This window comes from Penicillium hordei, assembly GCF_028827395.1.
Source record: "Penicillium hordei strain IBT 12815 chromosome Unknown utg000006l_segment0_segment0, whole genome shotgun sequence".
In the NCBI taxonomy this organism is placed as follows: Eukaryota; Fungi; Ascomycota; class Eurotiomycetes; order Eurotiales; family Aspergillaceae; genus Penicillium; species Penicillium hordei.
This window is the reverse complement of record NW_026623147.1, coordinates 806699-831607: the sequence shown is the minus strand read 5'-3', so window position 1 is coordinate 831607 and position 24909 is coordinate 806699. Positions and strand designations below refer to the sequence as shown.

Here is a 24909-nt window from a genome sequence, read left to right as displayed (position 1 = left end):
GACTGGTTCGAAGCAGAGTTGCATTAATCATTAACCACCTGAAGCACTTAAATAATACCCTCTCGATATACCACAAATGCCACCTAAAGAATAGCAGTAGCATTCGCATGTGTCCCGACACCACCTACCAAGCTGTTAGCATATTCCATATACCCAGAACATAAACCCAACCGCAAAGCCTACAAAAAAGAAAATACATACCAGGCATATTGGCCGGAGCACTAGTCATAAAGAAAGACCACTTCCCCCTCGCACGACACTTCTCAGCAAGCCTCTCCAAATCCCACATCTCACCAATAGGACACCCCCACAGCGCCAACAAGCTCTGATGCAAATAGTCACCTTCAGGAACCGGCCAAGACTCAAACGTTGGCGAGTCACCTGCCACAGCCGCAAAATAACAATCATGCAACCAGTCCCGGATAGCTGGTTCGCGCGAGAGTCCCGCAAAGCACAAGTTCTCGTGGGACCGTGTCGCAGCTGCATACCGCTGCTCAGAACTGAGCTCGTAGTATCGTTCCACGAAGCCGGAGCGCACGAGTAAAATATCTCCGATGCGGATATCGCCGCCTTCGGACTGCGGGCGTAGATCTATGCCTTGGGATATTGCGCATGCTTGTAACTCTGAGAGGGTGATGTTGTGTGTTGTGTAGGGGTCGTAGGGCTTGTGGTGGGTTTTGGCGTAGTGGTGGTAGTCTAGGAGGATTCCTCGACCGGCGATGCCGTGCGTTGCCCAGTGGTGAATGCTGCAGCGGTGATTTGCGGTTTCGCCTACAAAGTCGCTGCCTTTGGCCTAGGTGTTGATTGGTTAGTTTCCGGGCATAGAAAATGGGGGACTTGGAGCATACCCCATTGTAGAAACATTTGCTGTCAATGTGGGCGAACTATGGACGTATTAGATCAGGTATTCTTTTTTCTTTTAGTGAGAATAATAACTCACATGCCGGAACCCATCCCACTGCGTCCCGCTCTGCGTGTTCATAATGTATATATCATCATAAGCTATGCCATCAATCAGTGTTTTGATGTTATGCTGGAACACTTCGCGGTCGAGAATCGGCTTCTCGGGTACTGTGAGAGGGAGGCTTGATATTGATGCTTGTAAGCGGATATTGTGATTTGGCGTAATCTTATAGTCCACTGTACTTACTCTAGTCGCACCATCTCGCCAGTATCAATCTCAGCAGCAGATGCCTTGACCCGCTGCGGCGTCAAAAGGTTCAACCTGCCGATCTATACACAAAACGTATTAGCCACATAAGAACAGAACATATCGACAGGAAAGATAGCATCACACCTCATCATCTTTGCCCCAGACCCAAGCAGCACCTTCGGGTGCACCGGGAAGCTTTGGGAGATCTTCCCGCGAAGGGAACTTGGTGTTGTTCGGATTCCAGGGTAATTCACTGGCAACTTGAGTGGAAGACAACATAGAGTTATTTTGAATATGACTTGATATGGCAGAGAGTCTGGAAATACTGCAGGACGCCATGGGGAGGATAAGTACTGGATATACACCGAGGGAACAAGTTTAAACAGCAATTTGAAGCACTATTGTAGTACAGTGACTAGACTGACTAGATCAAAAGTTACGTGTTGCACACAGCCGAATTTATAGTGGAAGCAAGGGGGCGTTGGGCAGATCGGAAGGTATAGAATTGTTCTTCTCTGAATGGCTCGATTTCGATCTATCTCGCGGATGTACGGATCTCCACATAGTTAATCGATCTGTGTAGTGTAATTTCTTTGTTACAATTTCTAAGAAGAGCGGTCAGTCCGAGCTAAAGACATGATACATGATGTATCAAGTTTGGAGAGGAGAGCTCACATCCACAGGACTAAAGGATTCAGCCACTTTTTGGGTTCTTAGGTCTCGATCTGCCGAGTGAATAGGATGGCGAATTACGTTGTACTCCGTACATAACTAGTGCTTACATATGTATATATATATATATATCTAAGGAAGAAACAGATTCGAAGGCCATTCAGCCTCGTTTTTTGCCTTTTTCATTTAGGTCATTGGGGGAGTTTTCCTCCCCAGATGGTTTACACACAAATAACGATATCTCCTCTATGCAAGCAGAGGGATCATGGTGCATTGGCCACTTTCTGCGCAGTTGAAAACATGAGAAGGAAGAATCCACGGGATCCAGGAATTTCAGAAGACGCTGCGGAAAGGGTATGCGTGACAAAAAAAAATATAACAATAAACAAAAATAAACACAAATAAACACCCATAATTGCTGTTGCAGGAAGTATCGTATGGCCAACCCAGTATGCCCCCGGCCCCAGTTTGCCATTGCGCCGAAGAGACTAGAAAAGATTCAAGTGTGATTATTCGTTTCGGTCATTGGTCTTGCCACCCAAATATGAAAACAAGATAGCAATCATCGCTAGAAGGACATGTAAAAAAAAAAGATCTCGATCAACCCTGGGATGGAACACCAGTGGACTCCGAGGGGACCCGGCCGCCACGGCCACGTCCACCATAGCCACGATTGTAACCACCTCGACCACGACCGTAGCCACGGCCACGGCCACGACCGCGGTAATTGGGGCGGTAGCCATCAACGCTACCCTGTCCGAAAGTTTCCATATTGCGTTTCTCCTCCTCGCCGCGCCATTCACGGCCACCAACACGAGCGGTGTTTTCCTCACGATCGCGAGCCTCACTCGAGATATTGTCAAAGAAGGAGGAACCGCGGTTGTAGCCATGGTTCGAAGCGCCGCCGCCGTTTGACATGGATTCCATAGATTCCGCCTCCTCAGCTGCATGGGCCTCAGCTTCAGCAACAGGAACTCCAGTGGCAATGGCCTCCTTCACCAAATCCTGCTTGTTGAACTTGGCGTTTGCGGTTTGGAAATCGTAATCCGATTGGGGGACTTCGATTTTCTTGGGCTGCTGCGGAGGACGAGCACCGCCGCGTCCACCACGAGGGTGGTGATGACCGCCTCGGGGGGCACGGGTGTTGTCATAAGGGCGCATGTGGTTCATCTGCTGCGTAAGCGCATCCACGGCACCTTCGGGCTGTCCGGGTTGCTTTTGAGCACCAGGCTGCGGCAACTTGGCCATGGCGGCAGCAACCGCCGCAGTGGCGGCCGCGGTAGCATCGGTGACAGACTGGTTATTTCCCCGAGGGGCGGAAGGAATGTGGGCGATCGGAGGATTGGGCTTCGGGGCAGCGATCGGGATAGCTGGCATGACTCGGCCATTCTTCTGAGCAGTTAGAGGAGCAGTACTGACAGGACCTTGCAAAGCTTCAGCAACAGTAGGCTTAGACTCGATTGGAGGAGTGGGGGCGTTCTGAGCGGCCGGGGTTGCGTTACGGCTCGTAGACTTGTTGGGAACCTTGTCCCCGACCGGGAGTTCAGAGGTAGGCTTAGGCGCGGGAGCGGCACCCGGAGGTCCGGGGCGCTGAGATCCAGGCTGCTGAGATTCAGGCTGCTGAGGACCAGGCTGCTGAGGACCAGGCTGCTGAGGACCAGGCTGCTGAGGACCAGGTTGCTGAGGACCAGGTTGCTGAGGACCAGGTTGCTGGCCAGGGCCAATGGGCATCGGCGGTTGGAATTGACCAGGGCCCGGGGGGAATCCATGGCCTGGAGGGGGGTACCACCCGGGCGGAGCACCATACGGCGGGAAACCGGGACCGGGAGGGAACGGAGGAGGTGGTCCAAATCGCTGTCCGTAGGGAGGGTAGAAACCTTGCTGGAATTGGTGTTGCGGGGGATAACCGGGAGGAGTTGGGCCAGCTCCCTGGGGCAGCTGGGGAGGGCCCTGGGGAGGAAGATTCTGTGGAGCAGGTCCCGAATCAGGCCCCTGGGTAAGAACTGGTCGTTGCGCGCCCTATTTGCACTGGTCAGCACACTGTATACACGATGATACAGAAAACAAGTCCACGATTGGGAATTGATCATCAGAAGGAAGGCAACGGAAATCTCTACACGGTTTTGCGCATTCAGAACAGGTCTGTGAGTTTACATCCGAGAATTTTTCGTCACTTGATCAATTCGCCGAGAGAATGGGCGGTGGTTTGTTGTGCGGGATGACGTGGTGGGTTCGAGGAAAGAGCTGTGACTTACCCCGAGAATGGCAGGGTCATCTGGTACCCGAGGAGCTTCTTGCGGTGCGGGGTCCTTTTGGTCCTCCCCAGCAATGCTGATGTCCTTCACATCACTTCCTCGAAAGACGATGTACTCGTAGACACTGGTGGAGGGGGGGACTTCCTCGGCGGGGTTGCCACGGCGCCCTTCTGAGCCGAATGACATGACATTCTCAAGAGCTATCGTGGAAGCTTCGGGGTTGATTTCGTGAAGAGTACCGACATAGCTGAAAGACAATTAATTATGGACAAGGTAATTGAGAGTCTGATAAACTCACCGAATGTCACTTTTCGAGATCAGGTTGAAACGCTGACTGCCAGATGTTAACTCCCGGCCACCTTGGCTCCGAACATGTTCAGACTGACCCTATGAGGTGATTCATTTCCATGGCAGCTGTGCGCGATATCGCGCTGGGTAAAAAAACGAGGGGATACGGAGGGAAAGAATAGGAGAACAAAGAGGTTTGAAGAGACAAGATTGGAGGTTGGGAAGAGAAGGGAAGGGAGAGGAAACGCAAATTCTGTGGTTTTGTGGAGGATGCGGGCTACGGTGGACGACGTGAGCTCGGATAGCAATTTTGGAGCGGGGGAGAAGTTGATGGGGAAAAATGAGAGCTGCTTTTACGTTTTGACTTGATTTTCAGAGACTTGAAACACGATGACGACATCTTCGAACCGAGATCATTTCTTTCAGACATCGTGAGTCAAACTAATTCTTTGATCTTTGAATTAAAAAGGGTTAATTGACATCTCTCGCAGCGCATCTTTGGATGAGCAGGAGCGGAAAGATGCCAAGTCCCAGAACACCAATGGAAACCCTATTCGACTACAAGGCAAGATCCTAGCAGCTCATCCAGACCCCTGGAATACTGGATCGATTTATGTTGCACAAAGCAATGGCACCGTGAGAAGGATCATCCTCGCCGTAAGTTCAATTGTAACCTCAAAACTGTTTCAAAATCCCATTTTCTCACATTCTTACAGACGGGAGAAACAGCCAGGGCGTTTACAGGTCCTATGGCTCCCGTGACCAGTCTTTGTTTGAGTCCCGATGGCAAGCTCCTATTTGCCGGGTGCTGGGACAAAGCTATCTGGAGCTGGGACACGGCTACTGGCCAACCACGCCAGAAGTACGAAGGCCATGCTGACTTTGTTCGATCAGTTACCAGCGCAAGACTACGTGGGGATGACCTGCTCATCTCCGGTGGTGCCGATGCACAAGTCCTGGTGTTCAATATCACAAGTGGTGAGCGACTGGAGACCTTCAAGGGCCACTCCCGCGGCATCCAGGACCTTGCCCTTGACCCAGAATCAGAGAGCACCCAACCAATCGTATTTAGTGCAGGAAGTGACCGGGAGATTCGCCAATTCAGTATCTTTGGCGGTGGTAGTGCTACTGACCCTCTCCTTCCACATGACACCAGTGTCTACAAGCTCTTTTTCGATAATGACGGTGATCTCTGGACTGCTTCGGCTGACAAGACTGCCAAATGCTTGGTTCGAGAGGATGAGTGGAAGGCCAATCTGACCCTAGAGCATCCCGACTTTGTCCGTGATGTTGTCGTCTATGAAACGGGAGGCTGGGTTGTGACTGCCTGTCGGGACGAAGAAGTTAGAGTATGGAACCGATCGGTAAGGGCCTTTTTCTTTTGCAGTCTTTACATGGGGTATATGCTGATTAAAATAGACTGGAGCACTCCATCATACTTTCTCCGGCCACTTCGAAGAGGTCACTGGGCTTGTGCTTGTAGGATCAACCATTGTCAGTGTAGGAATCGATGCGACCATTCGCCAATGGTCCCTTCGACCCGATGAGCTTCAGAAAGCAGTGGAACTTGCAAAGAAGCCGGTAGAAAAGGAGAAGGAGGAAAAGCCAGCCGAATCAATGTTAACGGCGGAGGAAGAAGCAGAGTTGGCAGAGCTCATGGGGGATGATTAGATGATGTGATACCCAATTGTGTTTTGAGCATGTGTATACCTAGCAGAGACATGTACAGTGCACCGAATACCATATACAATGTAGACTATACAGTACTGTCTACAATATACAGTGCTCCTGCAACCGGGTATAGTATGAATCACGTGACCTTCCTGATGCAGCCATGACGCACAGGGCCGATCTCCCGCGACCTCGACCTTCGCCTCGACTCCCCCACCCAAATAGCGCTGGCCCGCACACGACTTTATTCTTCAAGACACGCTCCAACCCGCTCCGACCCCCCTCTAACCTCCCATTTGTCTCCCTAGTTACGAGATATTATTTGTCCTACAAGAAATTTATATCCCACGGACTCGATCACACGTGGGGTAGCTTCCGAAGTTGGGTACCTAGGTATTGTACTGCCGGAACCTGTTAGTAACCCCTCTTGAGTCTCGGACTGACGGATGTCTAGTCTCCGACCAGCAAAAGTATTGGAAACTCAGTCATAATGGCCGCGTCGATCAACCACTCACATCCACGTCATGATGTACCTGACGCAGGCCCAAAAATGGTCAATCGTTTGCACCAAAGCAAGTCTCCTTATGTGAGAGATGTATTCCCTTGGGAGAAATTGCAACACGCTCACGGAACAACAGGTTCGAGCACATATGAACAACCCGGTAGCATGGCAAGTCTGGGATGCAGAAGCTATGGAGCTTGCCAAGAAGCACAATCGTTTAATCTTTCTCAGTATCGGTTACTCCGCATGTCATTGTAGGTTACAACTACTCCACTGGGGGGGTACTTGTATTCTAATCTTGTCTAGGGTGCCATGTCATGGAAAAAGAATCGTTCATGTCATCAGAGGTGGCCTCGATTCTGAATGAATCCTTCGTCCCGATCAAAGTTGACCGCGAAGAGCGACCAGATATCGACGACGTCTACATGAATTATGTCCAGGCCACAACGGGTTCGGGTGGCTGGCCCTTGAATGTGTTTTTGACTCCTGACCTCGAGCCTGTATTTGGTGGGACTTACTGGCAAGGCCCAAACTCAACCACATTTACGGGCCCCGAGGCAATCGGGTTTGTGGAAATTTTAGAAAAATTGAGAGATGTGTGGCAGACACAACAGCAGCGTTGTCTCGACAGCGCCAAAGAAATCACGAAACAATTGAGAGAGTTTGCCGAGGAAGGGACGCACTCGCAGCAAGGCGATCGCGATAATGATAATGACGAGGAAATGGATATTGAGCTTTTAGAAGAAGCGTATCAGCATTTCGCATCTCGATACGACTCGGTCAATGGCGGGTTTGGCCGCGCACCCAAATTTCCTACACCGTCTAACCTCAGCTTCCTACTCCGGCTCGGTGCCTACCCGACTCAGGTCACAGATGTTGTAGGGCATGATGAGTGTGAACAAGCAACCGCAATGGCCGTCACAACACTAGTGAACATGGCCCGTGGTGGCATTCGGGACCACATCGGCCACGGATACGCGCGTTATAGCGTGACGACGGACTGGGGTCTCCCCCATTTCGAGAAGATGCTTTATGACCAGGCACAGCTATTGGATGTTTACGTGGACGCTTTCCGGCTCACTCATGACCCCGAACTTCTAGGTGCTGTCTATGACCTCGCTGCCTACTTGACGAGCGCCCCGATACAGTCGCCCACCGGAGGGTTCTTTTCTTCAGAAGATGCCGACAGTTACCCTCATCCCAATGACACCGAAAGGCGGGAGGGTGCGTTTTATGTCTGGTCGCTGAAAGAACTCACTTCAGTCCTCGGCGCTCGAGATGCTCCCGTTTGCGCCAAACACTGGGGTGTTCTCCCTGACGGCAACGTTCCACCCGAGTATGACCCGCATGATGAGTTCATGAACCAAAACGTGTTGTCCATCCGCGCCACACCGAGCAAACTCGCAAGAGACTTCGGTCTTAGCGAGGAAGAAGTGGTCAAGATCATCAAGTCATCAAAGCAGAAGCTGCACGATTATCGCGAACGAACACGCGTGCGGCCAGACCTGGATGACAAAATTATCGTGGCCTGGAATGGATTGGCGATTGGTGCGCTTGCGAAGTGTAGTATTCTGTTTGAGGAGATTGAGAGCTCCAAGGCTGTGCATTGTCGCGAAGCGGCAGCACGGGCAATCAGCTTCATTAAGGACAATCTCTTTGACAAAGCCACGGGACAGCTATGGCGCATTTACCGTGATGGAAATCGTGGAGACACCCCAGGCTTCGCCGACGACTACGCATACTTGGCCAGCGGGCTGCTCGACATGTATGACGCTACTTACGACGACAGCTACCTTCAATTTGCCGAGCGACTGCAAAGTGAGAATACCCCCTTCAATTTGAACGAGATCTTATGGCTAACTTGGCGATTTTAGAGTACCTTAATGAATACTTCTTGGCTCAGAGTGGCTCTACAGCTACCGGATACTACAGTACACCTTCCGTCACCACCCCTGGCATGCCTGGCCCGCTCCTCCGTCTGAAGACCGGCACCGAGTCAGCAACACCTTCGGTAAACGGAGTCATTGCGCGCAATCTACTACGCCTATCCGCTCTACTCGAGGATGAGAGTTACCGGACCTTGGCCCGGCAGACATGCAACACCTTCGCGGTAGAGATCATCCAGCACCCCTTCCTATTCGTAGGAATGCTGGACGTGATCGTGGGCCTCCAGATTGGCACTCGCACGGTGACGGGTGTGTTCTCCACCGCCGATATCTCCTCGATTTCTAATCCACGTGGCGACGCTCTCCTCAGTCGGAACGATGAGCCCGTGTCGGCACTCGACCTAATTCGACAACGGGTCCGGGCCGAGGCCGGCGTGGCCGTGTCCTCATCTATCGTGGTCACTTCGATTGTTGACATTCGCCCCTCACATCTGAAAGACTTTGTAGGGAATCAGTCCTTCTGGCTCAAATCCCGAAATGCGCTCGTTCAAGATTTAAAGGCCGGTGAGCCTGCCAAGAACTACTTGATGGTTTGTGAGGCTGGGCGATGTCGAATAATTGATCTCTAGGCGCTAGGAGCTTTTTTTTGTTACATTTTTCGATATTGACTCCACAGTTGTGTGCGGCAGTGGCGTTCTGTTTGGTTGGGTACGGGTGATGAGTATGCCCACCTTTGACTTAATTACTACAAGAATAGTCGGCCGCTTATGCGGCCTTATCATGTCCTTTTGGTCGTTTTTTAATATGTCTTTTCAGATATACGTGAAGGCGGTAGAAAGCACTATGCAGAGGACTTTTCTATAACCTTCGGTTTCTTCATATTGCGAGTAGTAATTTAGTCATCTACCGTCACTAACTAGTATGTCGTATATAGTCAAAATTGTACCAATTTGCCTGCCATGCGCATACTCCATCAATTAGGCTGCGAAGACCATCCGCATCCCGTACCAGCGATGGATCTAGTCGAGGTCAATATGCCGTTCATCATCTCATCTGCCTGACGCACATCGGCCAAAGTATATTTTCTTTTTGTCTGCCCTCGTGCATGAAGCTGATGTGCTAGAAAGGAACGTAAACTTTATCTCGTCCCATATCAACCACAATGGCGCGGTTCTAGGCCGTCTTTGATGTCTGATCTCCTAGAAGGTCACATCGTGCGCACCTTCTCTCGCCTGAAACTGCTGAAAGTGGAGGCCGAGAAAATTATGGAGTGGTTTGAGCAAAATGACGATGGCAACCAATGGACCGTCGTCCTTGGCCTGCGAGGACTAACTATTAAAAACCTCGGTAACGACCACCATACTAGCCTTGGGGGGGGATAGCCTACCGATTTCAGTGGAAGGGATCGATGGAGTTGATCAAAGTTGTTCCCTCCGGCAGCTATGAGGCGGCGGCTGATCGGTTCGTCGATGTCGTGAAGTCAAAGCTTCGCGCGATGGGTATTCCCTTCGAGGAATTGCTGTGGGGTGATTGAAACCGGAGTTTCCGATCCGTTGCGTCGCCTCCGCCAGGATGCGAAGAAATGGTTGGCAGACCCTAACGGTGAAGTGCAAACAAGATCTGAGACTGGAGAATGAACTAAGAAAACATTTTTATATGAAACGCTCTTTTAGGCCGGTTGTCCACATCTATTGATTTTCATTCTTTATGCTTAGGTATTGCAATATTACTTGACAATGACCGGCCTAATACTTTTCCTTGCGGGGTTGGCGAACGGTGGTTAGGTCTAGTTGCCAGTAATGAAAGACTGGTTACAGATAGCAATTATTCCACATTGGTCCTTCGATACCGCCTTCTTTTACACCTAAAAGATCTAAAAGACTCTAAATAGACATCTAACAAGCACATCTAAAAAGAACAGCTAAAAGACAACTAAACACCGCTAAAAGACCATCCAATTGCATCTCCCATAACATCTCACACTAAATGGTAGCACGTCCAACGTCGATCCAAGGTAAATGATCATTTATCAAAAATTTTCGAGAAATTTGTTTAAAGGTTACTCATGATAACTAGTTAACTAGTTAGTCAATGCACTTTACGTGATTCCAGAGCGGATCTCCTGCCGCCCCTCTAGACTGTGGATCCTGGGCTCAAATGCCGGAAAGGTGGATGTGCATGTTGAAGGCTAGAATCTACTACTCCATACTCCATACTCCATACTCATACCCTGTACGGAGTACCGCAGATGGGATCGTACAGGTAGAACCGATAATATGATGTTTTGGAATTTCCCCTTGTTACAATGTATAGGCGCCTGGTCCCACCATGATCCGTGGACGTGAGGTTGTACCACCGAATGTCACGCTCTGATTGGTTGGCCCATATTGATTTTGATCTTCCACTTTCAGGACGATCCATGGACAAATATTGGAAGCGGGCTGCCTAAAACTCAATATAAGAGAAGGCCAAAAAAGGGAAATCTCATTTCAATGCCGGGTATTCCGGAGAATATCGTTAATCCTGTTAATGAGTGGCTGAAACGAGGTTGATTGATTTAATATAACACAGATCCGCACTACCGAATCGGCCTTCAAGCCAAGTTTCTTAGCGGGATAAACGGGTGTCCAAGTGGGGAGGTTTTGTTTTTGTGATGGGCTGTTTTGATTGGTTGTTAAGGCTACGGGTGGACACTTTGAGCCCGTTCCTGGCTAAGGGGCTTCCAATGTTGACAATTGGCTTCGATCATACAAGATCTCGATTGCTCTTTCGTAGTACGGAGTACTCCATACGAAGATTTTCCTCCTGAAACCCACGGTACTTTTAATTACCTTATTTCTCTTCTGACTAGCGTACGTACTACGTACCCCAATATGTGGGCTTATAGATTGGTCCAGGCAACACTTCCAGCGGACCACCCGTGGACATGCACACATCCATCACATATCATATTCTTAATTTTAATTTTTAATAAGTCGATATCCTTAACACTTTAAAGGAAATTACACATAAATCTCGGAGAATATTGGCTTAATTTCTTAGCCAGCCTCATATCTGCGTGAAATGGTATCTAGGACTTGGAATGTACTATAGAATGTGCCACAGCAAGGTATGTTCAACTCTCAAGAGGCTGGAAATTCTACCAAAGAAAAGAGAATAAGTATAGGAGCCATTGAAGGCTTTCAAATGGTATAATAATTTTATAAAATAATTACTTGTTTGTTCCAATCTCCAAGTTCATTTGGACCTTCATTTAAAATTAATCTCCCTATTGTTCGCACGGCCCCACTTCTTCCTCATCTTCCCCTTTCTACATTATTTACCACATTAACCTCCTCTTCTCTCTCCTTCTCCCTTCTCTCCTCGTCCTCACCAATCTTTTCAGCCTGCATCTTATCTTTCTTTCACTCCTTGAAGAAAGAAGGTGTTTTTAGGCCTGCCACTCATTTATCCCTAACGTACACACTCCTTTGTCAACGCAGTCGATCTGCTTGACCCAATCTCCCTTTCTCTTCATACAAACTTCCTGGAGAAGTTTCTTTGTCTTCCAATCCCAACATGCGTTCTGCTGTCATCTTTGCCGCCTTGGCGGTTGGCACTTGTGCCAGGGTTATTCAGAAGGAGGTTTACGTGACCGACTGGACTACCGTCACCGTTACCGAGACTGTCACCCAGTGGCCCACCAACACCCCCAGCACCGCTGTTTTGGTCAAGCAGGACCACACCAAGCCCACCAACGCTCCCCTTCCCACTGTCGACGTTTCCAAGAAGGCCCCCGCTGAGGTCGAGTCTGCCCCTGCTGCGGCTTCTACAACCGCCGTGGCTCCTACTACCGCTGCCGCCGTGGTTGAGTCTGAACCCAGCAGCGCAACCACGTCCTCCACCACCTCGTCTTCGACCACCGTGGCCGCAATCGAGTCCGTGACCACTGCTGCCCCCGCGACTACCTCCGTCGCTACCTCTTCGGCCACCTCGACCACCGCCGCTGCCACTGCCGCCCCTAGCGCTGCCAACTCCTACCAGGAGTCCATCCTGCACTACCACAACCTTCACCGCAGCGCCCACTCCGCCAGCGGCTTGACCTGGTCCAACGACCTCGCGGGAGCTGCCCACACTCTCGCCTCGCGTTGCGAGTACGGTCACGACACGTAAGTAGTCATTCGTTTGGCTTGAGAAAAACAACCATACTAACGTTGACTAGTTCCATCGTATCCGCCAGCGGAGATTACGGTCAGAACATCGCATATGGTTACGATGCGGCTGAGGTCGGTGAGAAGATTATCAGTGAGATGATGTACACTGACGAGGCGCCGTACTTCGCCAACCTCTACGGCGAGGCCGACCCTGATATGACCAACTTCGAGAAGTGGGGTCACTTCACTCAGATCGTCTGGAAAGCTACCACTCAAGTCGGTTGTGCTACTGTTAGCTGTTCTGACTTGAAGAATGTTGGTGGTGCCTCCGCCTACACTGTTTGCAACTATGGCTCGCCCGGTAACTACGCCGGCGAGTATGCCGCCAACGTCTTGAAGCCCAGTGCATAAACGTCTCGGGATATACGGAGCTGTTGATTTGAGAATGCCACATCGGATATTCTTGTGTGGAGTGATCTAAACCCATTGATCTGTTCTTCTAAACAACATGTCTCCCCCATTCGCTTTGCGCCATCTGGATTTGTCTTCTTGTCTTTACCTTCTACGTCATTTGCATGTCCTGCCTCGATCGGTGACCTATACTGTATGTATGCAAGCGTGCTTCGTCCTTCTCCTTGGGAGGACCCATGGCAATGCAGATATTATTGTTCCATTGTGAATATTCTTTTGACTCCTTGTCTTCCGCCACTCCTGTGTGCGGCTCATCCTGTGGATAGCAAAATCTTTGGCGTCATACTTTTTTTTTTACATTTGCAAGCGTGATGTACTGTGTATCCCAGCGTATTATGAAGTTATCTTAACATCCTCCACAGAATCGTAGGATTTTCCATTGTAAAAGCAGTTGTACTTGGATGGTTATATGTTCTTTTTCAGCAATATGACACCGTGTCCACGTGATCACAAGCTTCCCCGCATGACCGGTCCCTTCGCCCGAAACGTCATTGGGACATGAAACCAGAGCTCATACCGATATACTTCAAATTCCAAGAAATTCTGTGTCGGGTACACGGTAGACCACTTCCTCCGTCCCGAGAGCCACCTTTTGATCTTTGTTAAAGAGCGAGTTGACCTTAATTTGTCGAACTCAACGCGGTCCAAGCTTTTGTTGTACATCTTCATCCCAAGCCAAGATACCTGCGGCAATGTGCAGGGTACATCAGTGATTGACATTAACCTTGGAAGTAAGTTCTTAGCCTAGTTTATCCGGTATCCCACCCTATCATCTCCCTCTTAATCACCCCCCACGGAGTGAGGGGCATATCCTCCCAAGACAAAGCCATTCCATTGTCATCCTTCATGGAAAAGGCTTTAGGTGTGATTTATACATGTTTCAAACCCTCAGAATCTCCCATGGCACCTAAAGGGGCACTATAGAGACCATAAACTACTAGTCCACGGGGTTCTTTTGTTGGCAATCATTTGACATCTGACAAACGGCACAGCGAAACTCATCCGTTTCTCCGGCGCTATCATTCCGTTCTTCCACCGTATCACCCCGGTCACGCTAACCCGCGCCTCGGGGTTGCATACCATTTGCACTACTGAATAGTGCTCTGTAAGTACCTTACTCAATCTGTGGTCTTTTCCTTTTCCCCTTAGGCCCGAGCCGGATCCACAGCCGTTGAGACCACTCTATAATCCCCCCATATAAAATTACCATGCTCTCTTCCTTGTCTCGCGCCACCTTGATTCCTTCTTGTTTCTGCATGATCTCTATTTTTGACCTTCGTATATTACCATATATCTTCTTTTCATCCCCTCGTCCCTTGCCCACCTGTCTGCATCTGCACATGACATAGTCTCAATGCCATCATACTGCCTCCAAGATTGTCACTACTTCTACCGCACAGCTCTTCGCCTCCTATCAATCCCCACCGTCCTCGCTAGTCGCTACGCCTGATTTACCTTTTTTTTTGCCCGGAAACGTTGAACACATCTAACATCATGTCTTATTCCTCAATGGCAGTCCGATTCTTCACAGCCCCCAAACCACTCGGTGATTCCATGGACACTGACTCAAACAAGAGGTCGGGCACTGACCTCCAAGGCCACACGGTCATGAGACCAAATGTCCCTACTGAACGGCCCTCCACTGAGGTTGCCGAACCCCATACCCCCAAGAGCCAGGGCTTGACTTTTGCAAACCAAGATTCGCTACCTAAGCTTCCTATTCCCGATCTGGAGGATACCTGTCGCCGGTACATAGATACTCTGCAAGGCTTGCAGAGCCCGCGTGACCATGAAGAGACCAAGGCCGCCGTTCGGGACTTTCTAAAGAATGATGGTCCTCTTCTGCAAGAACGGCTTAAGACTTATGCTGGTTCAAAGACAAGTTATATCGAGCAATTTTGTACGTCGATTCATAACCCAGGACTTGATGGGAGGTTAGCTGATCATTTCTAGGGTATGATTCTTACTTGAATTTCGATAATCGTAAGTTGGATTTCCTGTTAGCATTTTTGCGCCCATCTAATATCTGCAGCCGTTGTTTTGAACCTCAATCCATTTTTCCTTTTGGAGGATGACCCAACTCCCGCCAGAAATCACCAAGTTACTCGAGCTGCATCACTGGTAATCTCATCATTGGCATTTGTTCGAGCTGTGCGTCGGGAGGAGTTGCCTCCTGATACCGTGCGAGGAACGCCTCTTTGCATGTATCAGTACTCGCGCCTTTTTGGAACGGCACGTCTGCCTACCGATAATGGCTGTGTCATTAGCCAGGACCCCTCGGCTAAACACGTGGTTGTTATGTGTAGGGGGCAGTTCTACTGGTTTGACGTCTTGGATGACAATAGCGATCTGATCATGAGTGAGAAGGACATCTCGCTTAACCTGCAGGTTATCATTGAGGATGCGGCTCAAACTCCGCTTCATGAGGCTGCCAAGGGTGCTTTGGGTGTACTCAGCACAGAGAATCGGAAAGTTTGGTCGGGGCTACGCGATATCATGACCAAAAATTCCAGATCTAACAATGCGGAGTGTTTGAACATTGTCGATACCGCGCTGTTTGTCCTATGTTTGGACGACACAGAGCCATCCACCACGTCCGAGCTTTGTGCTAATATGCTTTGTGGCACAAGCGAAGTCGTCAAAGGCGTCCAGGTTGGAACTTGCACCAACCGGTGGTACGACAAGCTGCAAATCATTGTCTGCAAGAACGGCAGTGCCGGTATCAACTTCGAGCATACCGGTGTGGATGGCCACACGGTGCTACGCTTTGCCAGCGATGTGTACACCGACACCATCCTCCGCTTCGCAAGGACCATCAACGGTCAATCCCCAAGCCTATGGGCAACTAGCAGCCCTGACCCAGCGAAGCGCGACCCGCAAAGTTTCGGAAACGTGAGCACGACACCGCGAAAGCTAGAATGGGACATGACACCTGAGCTTAACATCGCGCTCCGCTTCGCCGAATCCCACCTGTCCGACCTGCTCTGCCAGCACGAATTCCAAGTCCTGGACTTCGAAGGCTTTGGCAAGAACTTCATAACCTCAATGGGCTTCTCTCCAGACGCATTCATCCAGATGGCGTTCCAAGCCGCCTACTACGGCCTCTACGGCCGAGTCGAAAATACCTACGAACCAGCCATGACAAAGATGTTCTTACACGGTCGCACGGAAGCCGTGCGCACCGTAACACCCCAATGCATAGACTTCGTCACAGCATTCTGGGGTGAGAACGCTGCCGAACAGAAAGTCGACGCCCTCCGCACCGCTTGCAAGAAGCACACAGACGCCACCAAGGAATGTTCAAAGGGTCAAGGCCCAGACCGCCACCTCTACGCTCTCTACTGCCTCTGGCAACGCTCTTTCGACGAAGGCCTTTTCCCAGACACCAGCTCAACAGGCGGTTACTCCAGCCCCGGTGAAACACAATCCCAGACGCAAAGCCAAGGCCCCGAATCACTAAAACTCTCCTCCTCGTCCCCTTCAGACGACGGCCTCTCCTCACCGGGAAGCAGCACACGCGCCTACCGCACAACATCCGCGCCAACACCCGCTATCTTCGCCGACCCCGGCTGGGACAAGATCAACAACAGCGTTTTGTCGACCTCGAACTGCGGAAACCCTTGTCTGCGACACTTCGGCTTCGGTCCTACATCCGCCGATGGTTTCGGTATCGGCTACATTATCAAGGACGACTCGATCTCGATCTGTGCGAGCTCCAAGCACAGGCAGACGTCACGACTTATGCACACGCTTGAGTCGTATTTGTTTGAGATTCGGAAGTTGTTGCGTGCGACGAATCGCAAGCCGACGAGTCCGCGTACTAGTCGCGCGAGAGAGACCGAGGCGCTGGCGGAGAGCTTGCAGTCTGAGTCTAGTCGGCGTGGTCGGCTTGTAAGAGGTGGGAGTGTGCCTGGTGCTGAGACGCCTACTTCGGCTGCTGATAGTAGCTTTATGGAGGATGACGGGATGGGAGGGTGTAAGTCTTCTGCTCTTTTTGGCGACTAGTATTGGCTCTTTTGCTAACTTGGTAATTCTCACTAGATGGATTCTTTGATGCTGGTATGCTTCTTCATGCGCTTAAGGGTCTCAATGCGGAGCGGGAACAGCGCGGCGAGAAGCCTGCTAGGCGGAGGTTTGTGGGGAAGAAGCTTCATCTGAATGAGTATTGATCGTGTCTGGTTGGAGCGGAAGACAGTTTTATTTAGTTAGTTCACTCAGCAAACGAAGTATAAATTTATATCTTGAAGAATTCTTAGTATAAAATCGGACATCCTCGGCAAATGTGGGGAAATCTCCGACACCGGATTAGCCGACTTAGCTTATAGCCTTCTTCACATATCTGAGTTTCAAATTCGACATTGCATATATTTCATTCTATAGAATCACCGTATCAATCTACATGTGTATGTGTATTTCACCCCGAACGCCATGACTTTACACGCCCTCCCAAAACGGGCGCCCCAGTTGCGGGCTCCCCTAACAAGGCACTTCACAACCACCCCCCGCACCCCCAGTTATGCGGACACGTTACCAAACCTCAAGATTGGTGCTCACACTAGAGTATTGTTTCAGGGATTTACGGGTAATTATTCCTGTTTGTTTCAATTGAGACGTGTCCCGCAATAGAATGTATGGAATGCTAAGCTGTACTACAGGAAGACAGGCGACTGCCAATGTCAAGGAATCTCTTGAATGGGGTACTAAGATTGTGGGAGGTGTTAAGCCTGGTGTTGAAGGTGAACATTTGGGATTACCAGTTTTCCCATCTGTCAAAGCGGTATGAGTGACATGGGGTTTTCTCTTGTCGAGGGTGTAATTTAACCCGTTGACTGACGAGCACCTCCAGGCACAAGAACGGGCAAAACCCGATGCATCCGCGATTTATGTACCGGGAAACCAAACCGCCAAAGCTATTGAAGAAGCCATTGAAGCGGAAATCCCGCTCGTCGTAGCTGTGGCGGAACATGTACCGATCCACGATATCCTTCGGGTATGAGTTATCATGATTAATCGTACTGGCAAAGGTTGAAGGATCTTTATTAACAGTATTACAGATCCACTCCATGCTCCAAACACAATCCAAGACCCGTCTAGTGGGCGCGAACTGCCCAGGAATTATATCCGCCATCGGCAAATGCCGAATCGGCTTCCAGCCATTACCTTGCTTCGCGCCGGGTAATGTCGGCATTGTGGCGAAGTCTGGGACATTGAGCTATGAGACTGTTGCGTCGACGACTCGCGCTGGACTTGGTCAGAGTCTTTGTATTAGTATGGGCGGTGACGTGTTGGCTGGAACAAACTTTGTCGATGCTCTCAATCTCTTTGAGAATGATCCTGATACTCGGGGTATTATCCTTGTTGGTGAGATTGGGGGTACGGCGGAGATGGATGCTGCTGAGTGGATCAAGGATTATCGACGGAGGACTGTGGATCCTAAGTAAGTCATTGTGTTTTCTGTTCTCTGGGGCTTTCGAATGTAATGCTGATTGATCTTGGATAGGCCCATTATGGCCCTTGTTGGGGGATTGGCAGCACCCCCTGGGCGCATTATGGGACATGCCGGGGCCTGGGCTGCACCTGGGGAACCAGATGCAGAAACCAAGTATCAAGCGCTTGAACGTGCTGGCGCGGTTATGGTCAACCACCCCGAGAAGTTCGGTGAAGGGATGAAGGCTTTGTTCGCGAATCAGTCTAGCCGGCCGGGTACAAGTGTGAGTGTGCTTTTTTGAATCCGATCTGAGGAATACTGACATACCCACAGCAAATTTCTGGGACTAGCTCACAAAAACGTGGATTTCATACTATAAGACGAGTTACGCCAATCTCGAGACCAACACCTGAACACAAGCGTAATCTGTACATTAAGCAGTTCCAGGCATTCGATATCCTCAAGCAGAAGTCTGTCCCTGTGAATGAGTCGGCTTCCAGCTTTGATAGTTCTGTTTCTGTTTCCATTACAGTCGACAGAACAGCTTTATCGCCATGCATCATTGCCTCGCCGTCATCTAACTTTAACACGGCTCAGTCGCAGAAATTTCCATTCCCTTACACTCAAACCGAATTCGAAAGCTCTGTCATCGCTGCTGTTGCCTCCCATTTGGGTCTTCCGGTCTCTACCCACAAGCAGCTTACAGAAATTGTACAAGCTCTTTGGGAAATTTACAAGGAGAAGGAGGCCTTTACGCTAGAGACACAAATTGGCATCTCCGCCGATGGTACTTTGGAAATCCACGGTGCGCGTTTCGGCTTTGACGATGCTGCATTCCGCAGCTCGGGCCGACAGGAAGATATTCATAAACTTCGAAATAAATCCGAAGAGGTTGCGGAGGAGGTTGAAGCTGAAAAGGACGGAATTGTTTACGTCAAGTATGTAGAAGCACATTCATGACTCCCGAAATTTATCTGTATCTTTACTAACATACAATAGGTTGGAAGGCGAAGGCAGCATTGGCACACTTGGTATGTATTCTTATCTACGCCTCATTCAAACGATAGGGGTGTTTACTCACAATATCACGCAGTCAATGGAGCCGGCCTTGCCATGAACACGGTCGACGCCCTCACTATCCACGGCGGCCACTGTGCGAACTTCCTTGACACCGGTGGCAAGGCTACTTCGGAGACTGTCAAGGCTTCATTTCGCGTGATTTGCTCTGATACGCGGGTCAAAGCCGTCTTTGTTAATATTTTTGGCGGACTCACTCGCTGTGACATGATTGCTGAGGGCATTATCTTGGCTTTCCGAGATTTGAATATGAAGGTTCCAGTGGTTGTGCGACTGCGAGGTACAAATGAGGAACTGGGGCAGAAGATGGTAAGTATTGATCTAGATATCCGCTACCATTGTCTAGTTGCTGACTTGGATATTCGTAGATCGCGGAAAGTGGCCTTCCTTTGCATGCATTTGATGGATTTGAGGAGGCCGCAAAGAAGGTGATCACGTTGGCTAAGGGCCAGTAGTTACAGCGTTTCCAAATGTATGTGGTTATACTAGACAGTGCATATCGGCATAGATCTCTGTCTCAATTTCATGAAACGATTTAATGAAGCGTCTAGCTCGCTAGCCAGTATTGAGCCTACAAGGCCTGATCTATTTTCTCAAGAGGAATAAAATATGAAAGTGACATAGGAGAAATATCGTCCACTAGATATTTAGGAAGCTTTTTCAATATAAATGATCAAATTTCCTCAAAAGTACCACGGTCTCGGCAAAAGGCAGTCCACGTAATATCTCGCGAGGATCAAATAAACCCCTGATATTTGCAACGTCGCTCTGGCTCCAGCAAAATAGGGTCCTTCATTTCCTTGACTTCTTTCGCTTCCTTCACTGGTCCAGCATAATCTGAACGCATTTGAGGGAAGAAGTACCCTGGAGGGGTGACACATAGGGCTATCACAGCGATAGCACACATTCTAGGATGCATAATATGTCAGCTCTTTCAAATGCCTAACCGGTTACCTTGTCGAAACTTAGCTTACAGTGATTCAAGGATAGTAAAATCAAGTTCCTCCTGCATTATGGGATTTTTCCACCCACCGGCCATCTCCGCGATACTGGGAACCCCAATATCAGTACTTAGCAGAAATTGAGATGATTTAGCCAATAACTTACCGATAGATGCAACGGATATAAGTTGTAACGAATGACACAAAAATACCCCAGAAAAACACCCAGAAATTGCGACTGTTCCAAACTTTTCGGGCCTTGACCGTCAATCCATCTTTCGGGGCGTTCTTTATACGAAGAAGAAAGTGGCCCGACATCACCCCAAATACCGTCAAGGTGACAACTTGCCAAACGATCCCGGCTAGCATGACATTGCTGCCCATATCACTGGCTTCGGATGTCTTAGCTGCTGCCGCAAGGCCACCGCCAGCGCCTTGGAGAATCAACGAAATGACATCACAGGTGACAAAGATGTAAGGATACCACTTCGCCCTTAGTGTCGAGTATTGTTGCCCCAGGACGTTCACGCCATGCTTTAGCGTCAAGTATATGGCCGCTGACCAAAAAGCGGGTGCTATTGTCAAAGTGCAAATTTGCGTCTTAAAGCCGACAGATGAATATGGGTTTTGGTTGAGCAATATCCGACCAAAATAGCCTATTTTATTTTGTCAATATCTTTCAAGAACAGTTGACCGGTCATTCTCTTGCAATGCAATTTGACGTACCAATAATCTCAGTCGAAGAACCGAGAAGCACAGCAACATTAAAAGACCATAGGCGCCATCGGATTATCTGGCCGAGCTGTATCACAGAACAAACACCGAATATCAAACAGAATTCGATGCTGAACACAAAGTCGGGCGCGTAGCCGTAGATGGTGTTCTCAACCGGGCACTGAGGAGTCACCTCCGTGCATTTGGTGGCCGCAGCACGGATTTCAACCATGACTCCAAGGGAATATGTTCGGATATTTTGTATAGAAGTCACGAAGAGAAAAGAGAAACCAACTTATTTTCTCTCTCAATATTTGTGTATGTCAAAGAACGATATAAATAGGCATAGATGTACACATATCCTTCTTACATATATCTTTCTTTGAAGACCCATGGTGCCCAGATTTCTTGACCACAATAAATCAAGTTCGCATGAAAGGGATGATTCCAGGGCAACCATTGTTTACTGTTTATTAGCCAAACCCAAAACACTCAAAGTATAGTAGATTGTTCTATCTTCACTGCCTAGTTAAAACTCCTATTTACCCTACAACCTAGACCCCTTCTTGTATAATGGTGAGGCCTTACAAGTAAATGCTAAGATCTGCAGAGCCTCCAATTTGTCGGTGGATGCACTTTTTCCCTGCTAGAATAAAGCCTCAAATGGGCCGATTCAAAGGTTAAGTGTGTCCAACTCATTAACTGTAGACAGCCTAAACCCAGATCAGCAGTAATACCATTGAAGCCGGTCTAGGTAGCAGCCACAGTCAGTGGGTTGCTGTGATCCGGATGATAGCCCCCCGGCCCCGCAGCTACACCTATTACCGGGTTATCTGGGTTCTAGTTGAATTATTAGGGATCTGTGCATCGTTTCGAAGCGTGTCCACTTCTCGCTGATGTTTGCATGCAAGCGTCCCCTCTGTGTAGAGGTTTTATATAAAGAAGTCGGGACCGGGAGCGACTAGGCGGAGTGCTCGGCTTTTGTGCCTTCCGGGTGTACCAGCTCAACAAGATGTTTGACACCGATGGATTGTTGAATCTCCCAAACATCTCCAGAGCCTGTGAATTGTATCTCGTAGACCCCGGTACTTTTCAAGGCGATGGTTTGGCCGACCAGGCTGGCCAGAGCGGCGATAGTAGCAATAGCGTACTCCATGTTTTAGTCTAGATATGGTGCTGCTCCGCACTCTTATTGTTATATCGCTTCATCTGATCCAGGTTACCAATAGCTTAATACTCCATATAGATACGGAAATGATCTATAAGCCAGTTTCTTTTTTGCTGGCTTCAGGGCTTTCAATATAAGGGATTGAATGAGGACTTGGCATTATGTGCTTCGAAGTCGCTATAAGTACATTAAACCCCTTATGAATTTATTAAAAACATGTTCGATTATCATTATTATCCCTGAAATAAAAATAGAAGGCCACATTGATGCCTGACAATCCTGAGGCACAAAGCCGAACCAGAAAGGTCTAGCCCTTTTTTTTTCTCCACGATCGACCAAGGATGCGACCCGGCGCTGACGCCATTAGTTCTATTTCGAGCCGACTCGCACCTTTCTTAAATTGAACGGTATACTTAATACTCCTGTTAACCATTAACCACCCCTCTTGTATATTTATTCCCTGTTACACCCGAACTTCCACGTGCCAGTGCTATGTCTGATCTAAGCGTCGAGCTCGAATCTTCACTCCGCAACCTATCCATAGGTGAAAAGGGCCCAGTGCAAGACATCTCCCGACCAAATGTGAACAAGCTCCCAACAGCAGCCGTGACCTCAAATATCAAGTCCAATCCCAAAATACCCCGCAAACCCGTCGCAGACTCCTGGGAAGACGAAGCAGACCTCTCCGCCCCGGAAGACGAGGAAGCCCAGCCCCACGATGAAGATGCTAGCTCGGTACTCTCGCCAACCATCAGCGCCGAGGGACCGCTAGATCCCCCACCTACACCTATCTCCCCGCAGACCTCCAACCCGTGGACGGCGAGAGCTACTTCCCCTGCTTCGGCGCGGGGAGCTCCTACCCGTCGCCCGGAGAAGCAGACTGCTGTTGCGGAGCGGTTGATCGCCGGTGCATTGGGGATCCGCGCTCCGAAGCGGACGGAGCAGCAGCGCGCTTACGATCGCTCAATTAAGGAACAGGAGATTCGGAGGCGTGATCGCGAGCGCGAAGAGAAGGCTAAAGCTAAAGAGGAGGAAGAGAAGATGAAGGCTTCTATTTGGAACAGTTAGGTTACTTTGAAGGGAAATCTTGAATCATATTAGGAGCGATTGGCTCTCGATAATATGTGTACATATTGTTGGATTGGACTTGTTTATATGTCTTCCTGCGTGGTGGATTATCGTGGACCAAGGAACAGGTGGCTCTTTGTTGTTTTGTGTGTTTCCTTGAACTTTAATAGCCCAGGAGGAACAGCCGTCTACAGGTGGCCAATCAACTGCGGGTTCTCTGGCCCTGGAATTGATTGATAACTCGTTGTTTGAGGCGACCAGTGATGGAAAGGCCCAATGTACAAAAGCGCACATAGTATATATCGATGCGCAAACTTGCATCAAGATCTAATATACCATTCAAGGCAATAAACGAGACAATATGTTATAACATTTCCACTCTCCTAGAAAAGGTTAGTTTTTACTAGTTTGGCACAAGCCCCGGTTTCTGAGTCCTAGGTCTAAATACAAAGCCTAGGCCAAAATAAAACTACGTCTACACGATGTGTTCGTGTTGACCTCGAGGGAAACCTGTTATAGTGAAAGCACCCTCAAAGTCTGCAAAGAAGACTAGGTGACCTTTGATAATCATCATTCATAAGAGAAAAGAAAAAAGCAGTATGAACGCCGCCCCTTCGCCCATGGGCCGTCAATGAGGATCCTCTATCCACTGCTGGCCACCAGACCTAGCGTATCCCCCACGTATGTCACCCTAGCAGCCTCGTTTCGTTGGGAAGTGCGACTCTAGAATGTAGAGCTTGTGGCCTAGCAACCTCCAATCTGCTCTTGGTGGACCTCCAAGGTGTCACCATCCGCCATATCGAGCTATTTGCGGTCAGTTTCAAAGTTCCGAGACACCAATGGATGGCGAAAAAAGAGAGGGGAATATCCGTACAGTTTCGGGCGAATCTTCGGGGCGAACCCGGGTGCCGTCAAATAGGAAACGGACAGTGGAAATTTGCTTTCCTTGACGTTCACAAAAAGCGTCCATTAGTTTCTTCAGCTGCGTTGTGCGCTTGATCTTGAAGAAAACTTCGTTGTTGTTATCAGTCACCTTAATGTTCAGGTGCTCGGTAGCGGGAGCGGCGCCTTCTTTGTCGGACATGATGAATGACTGTTGTGGTCTGGATTTCGTTAGACGGCTACTCCGTATGGGACACGGAAATGGCGACGAGGCAGAATGCTTACAACGGTAGAAGCGAGTTCAGGAACCTGTTCAAGCGGGGCTTTGAATTATGCCTGAAGAGTTTAAAGATGGTTAACCACGATTTCAACGCTTTGAAGGGGAAGCACAACTGAATTACGAAGTACTCACCTAGAAGACGAAAGCTCGGAAGCGAGATAGTGAAGGTTGTGGAAACGGCGAAGTTAGAAGAGAGAGGAAGAAGAGACAGCGGCGGCGGCAGAATAGCGCACTCGCCCCACGGTCTGAAGGCGGAGAATCTATTTTGCGTTTGGCTCTTCTATCACTTTCGTCACTTCTAAGGAACAGTGTGTCTACAA

General features: G+C 49.3%; 11 protein-coding genes across 11 annotated transcripts; 6 read left to right on the top strand and 5 right to left on the bottom strand.

The window, feature by feature from the left end:
• Window positions 1–83: 83 nt before the first annotated feature.
• On the bottom strand, window positions 84–1432 carry N7537_010995 (uncharacterized protein; the record flags this gene model as incomplete). The annotated part of the gene is made up of 6 exons (XM_056902049.1): window positions 84–124; window positions 202–793; window positions 849–884; window positions 941–1085; window positions 1151–1233; window positions 1298–1432. 6 exons carry the CDS (start codon window positions 1430–1432, stop codon window positions 84–86), a joined length of 1032 nt encoding a protein of 343 aa, XP_056747336.1.
• Window positions 1433–2425: 993 nt separating this feature from the next.
• On the bottom strand, window positions 2426–4489 carry N7537_010994 (uncharacterized protein; the record flags this gene model as incomplete). Its single annotated transcript, XM_056902048.1, has 4 exons — window positions 2426–3844; window positions 4081–4327; window positions 4379–4414; window positions 4467–4489. The coding sequence occupies 4 exons, from the start codon at window positions 4487–4489 to the stop codon at window positions 2426–2428; spliced, it is 1725 nt and encodes a 574-aa protein (XP_056747335.1).
• Window positions 4490–4758: 269 nt separating this feature from the next.
• Window positions 4759–6039, top strand: N7537_010993 (WD40 repeat domain-containing protein; the record flags this gene model as incomplete). The annotated part of the gene is made up of 4 exons (XM_056902047.1): window positions 4759–4799; window positions 4860–5025; window positions 5085–5732; window positions 5788–6039. 4 exons carry the CDS (start codon window positions 4759–4761, stop codon window positions 6037–6039), a joined length of 1107 nt encoding a protein of 368 aa, XP_056747334.1.
• A 477-nt stretch (window positions 6040–6516) lies between these two features.
• Window positions 6517–9056, top strand: N7537_010992 (thioredoxin domain-containing protein; the record flags this gene model as incomplete). The annotated part of the gene is made up of 4 exons (XM_056902046.1): window positions 6517–6625; window positions 6678–6795; window positions 6848–8359; window positions 8416–9056. Exons 1-4 carry the CDS (start codon window positions 6530–6532, stop codon window positions 9054–9056), a joined length of 2367 nt encoding a protein of 788 aa, XP_056747333.1. The 5' UTR covers window positions 6517–6529.
• Window positions 9057–9614: 558 nt separating this feature from the next.
• Window positions 9615–9961, top strand: N7537_010991 (uncharacterized protein; the record flags this gene model as incomplete). Its single annotated transcript, XM_056902045.1, has 2 exons — window positions 9615–9774; window positions 9810–9961. 2 exons carry the CDS (start codon window positions 9615–9617, stop codon window positions 9959–9961), a joined length of 312 nt encoding a protein of 103 aa, XP_056747332.1.
• A 2024-nt stretch (window positions 9962–11985) lies between these two features.
• On the top strand, window positions 11986–12971 carry N7537_010990 (CAP domain-containing protein; the record flags this gene model as incomplete). Its single annotated transcript, XM_056902044.1, has 2 exons — window positions 11986–12575; window positions 12629–12971. 2 exons carry the CDS (start codon window positions 11986–11988, stop codon window positions 12969–12971), a joined length of 933 nt encoding a protein of 310 aa, XP_056747331.1.
• A 1554-nt stretch (window positions 12972–14525) lies between these two features.
• N7537_010989 (ATP-grasp fold subdomain 2) lies at window positions 14526–19991 on the top strand (the record flags this gene model as incomplete). Its single annotated transcript, XM_056902043.1, has 13 exons — window positions 14526–14931; window positions 14985–15014; window positions 15064–17007; window positions 17073–17167; window positions 17412–17613; window positions 17687–17808; window positions 17878–18021; window positions 18086–18468; window positions 18532–18742; window positions 18793–19397; window positions 19459–19490; window positions 19553–19845; window positions 19905–19991. The coding sequence occupies 13 exons, from the start codon at window positions 14526–14528 to the stop codon at window positions 19989–19991; spliced, it is 4554 nt and encodes a 1517-aa protein (XP_056747330.1).
• A 281-nt stretch (window positions 19992–20272) lies between these two features.
• Window positions 20273–21423, bottom strand: N7537_010988 (RTA1 domain-containing protein; the record flags this gene model as incomplete). The annotated part of the gene is made up of 4 exons (XM_056902042.1): window positions 20273–20444; window positions 20511–20585; window positions 20644–21133; window positions 21204–21423. The coding sequence occupies 4 exons, from the start codon at window positions 21421–21423 to the stop codon at window positions 20273–20275; spliced, it is 957 nt and encodes a 318-aa protein (XP_056747329.1).
• Window positions 21424–22152: 729 nt separating this feature from the next.
• Window positions 22153–22347, bottom strand: N7537_010987 (uncharacterized protein; the record flags this gene model as incomplete). The annotated part of the gene is made up of 1 exon (XM_056902041.1): window positions 22153–22347. One exon carries the CDS (start codon window positions 22345–22347, stop codon window positions 22153–22155), a length of 195 nt encoding a protein of 64 aa, XP_056747328.1.
• Window positions 22348–22851: 504 nt separating this feature from the next.
• N7537_010986 (uncharacterized protein) lies at window positions 22852–23427 on the top strand (the record flags this gene model as incomplete). Its single annotated transcript, XM_056902040.1, has 1 exon — window positions 22852–23427. The coding sequence occupies one exon, from the start codon at window positions 22852–22854 to the stop codon at window positions 23425–23427; it is 576 nt and encodes a 191-aa protein (XP_056747327.1).
• A 744-nt stretch (window positions 23428–24171) lies between these two features.
• Window positions 24172–24848, bottom strand: N7537_010985 (SUMO family protein SMT3; the record flags this gene model as incomplete). The annotated part of the gene is made up of 4 exons (XM_056902039.1): window positions 24172–24231; window positions 24302–24520; window positions 24595–24632; window positions 24722–24848. Coding segments are annotated over 4 exons (444 nt in total), but the record flags the coding sequence as incomplete, so codon positions are not given.
• Window positions 24849–24909: the final 61 nt, after the last annotated feature.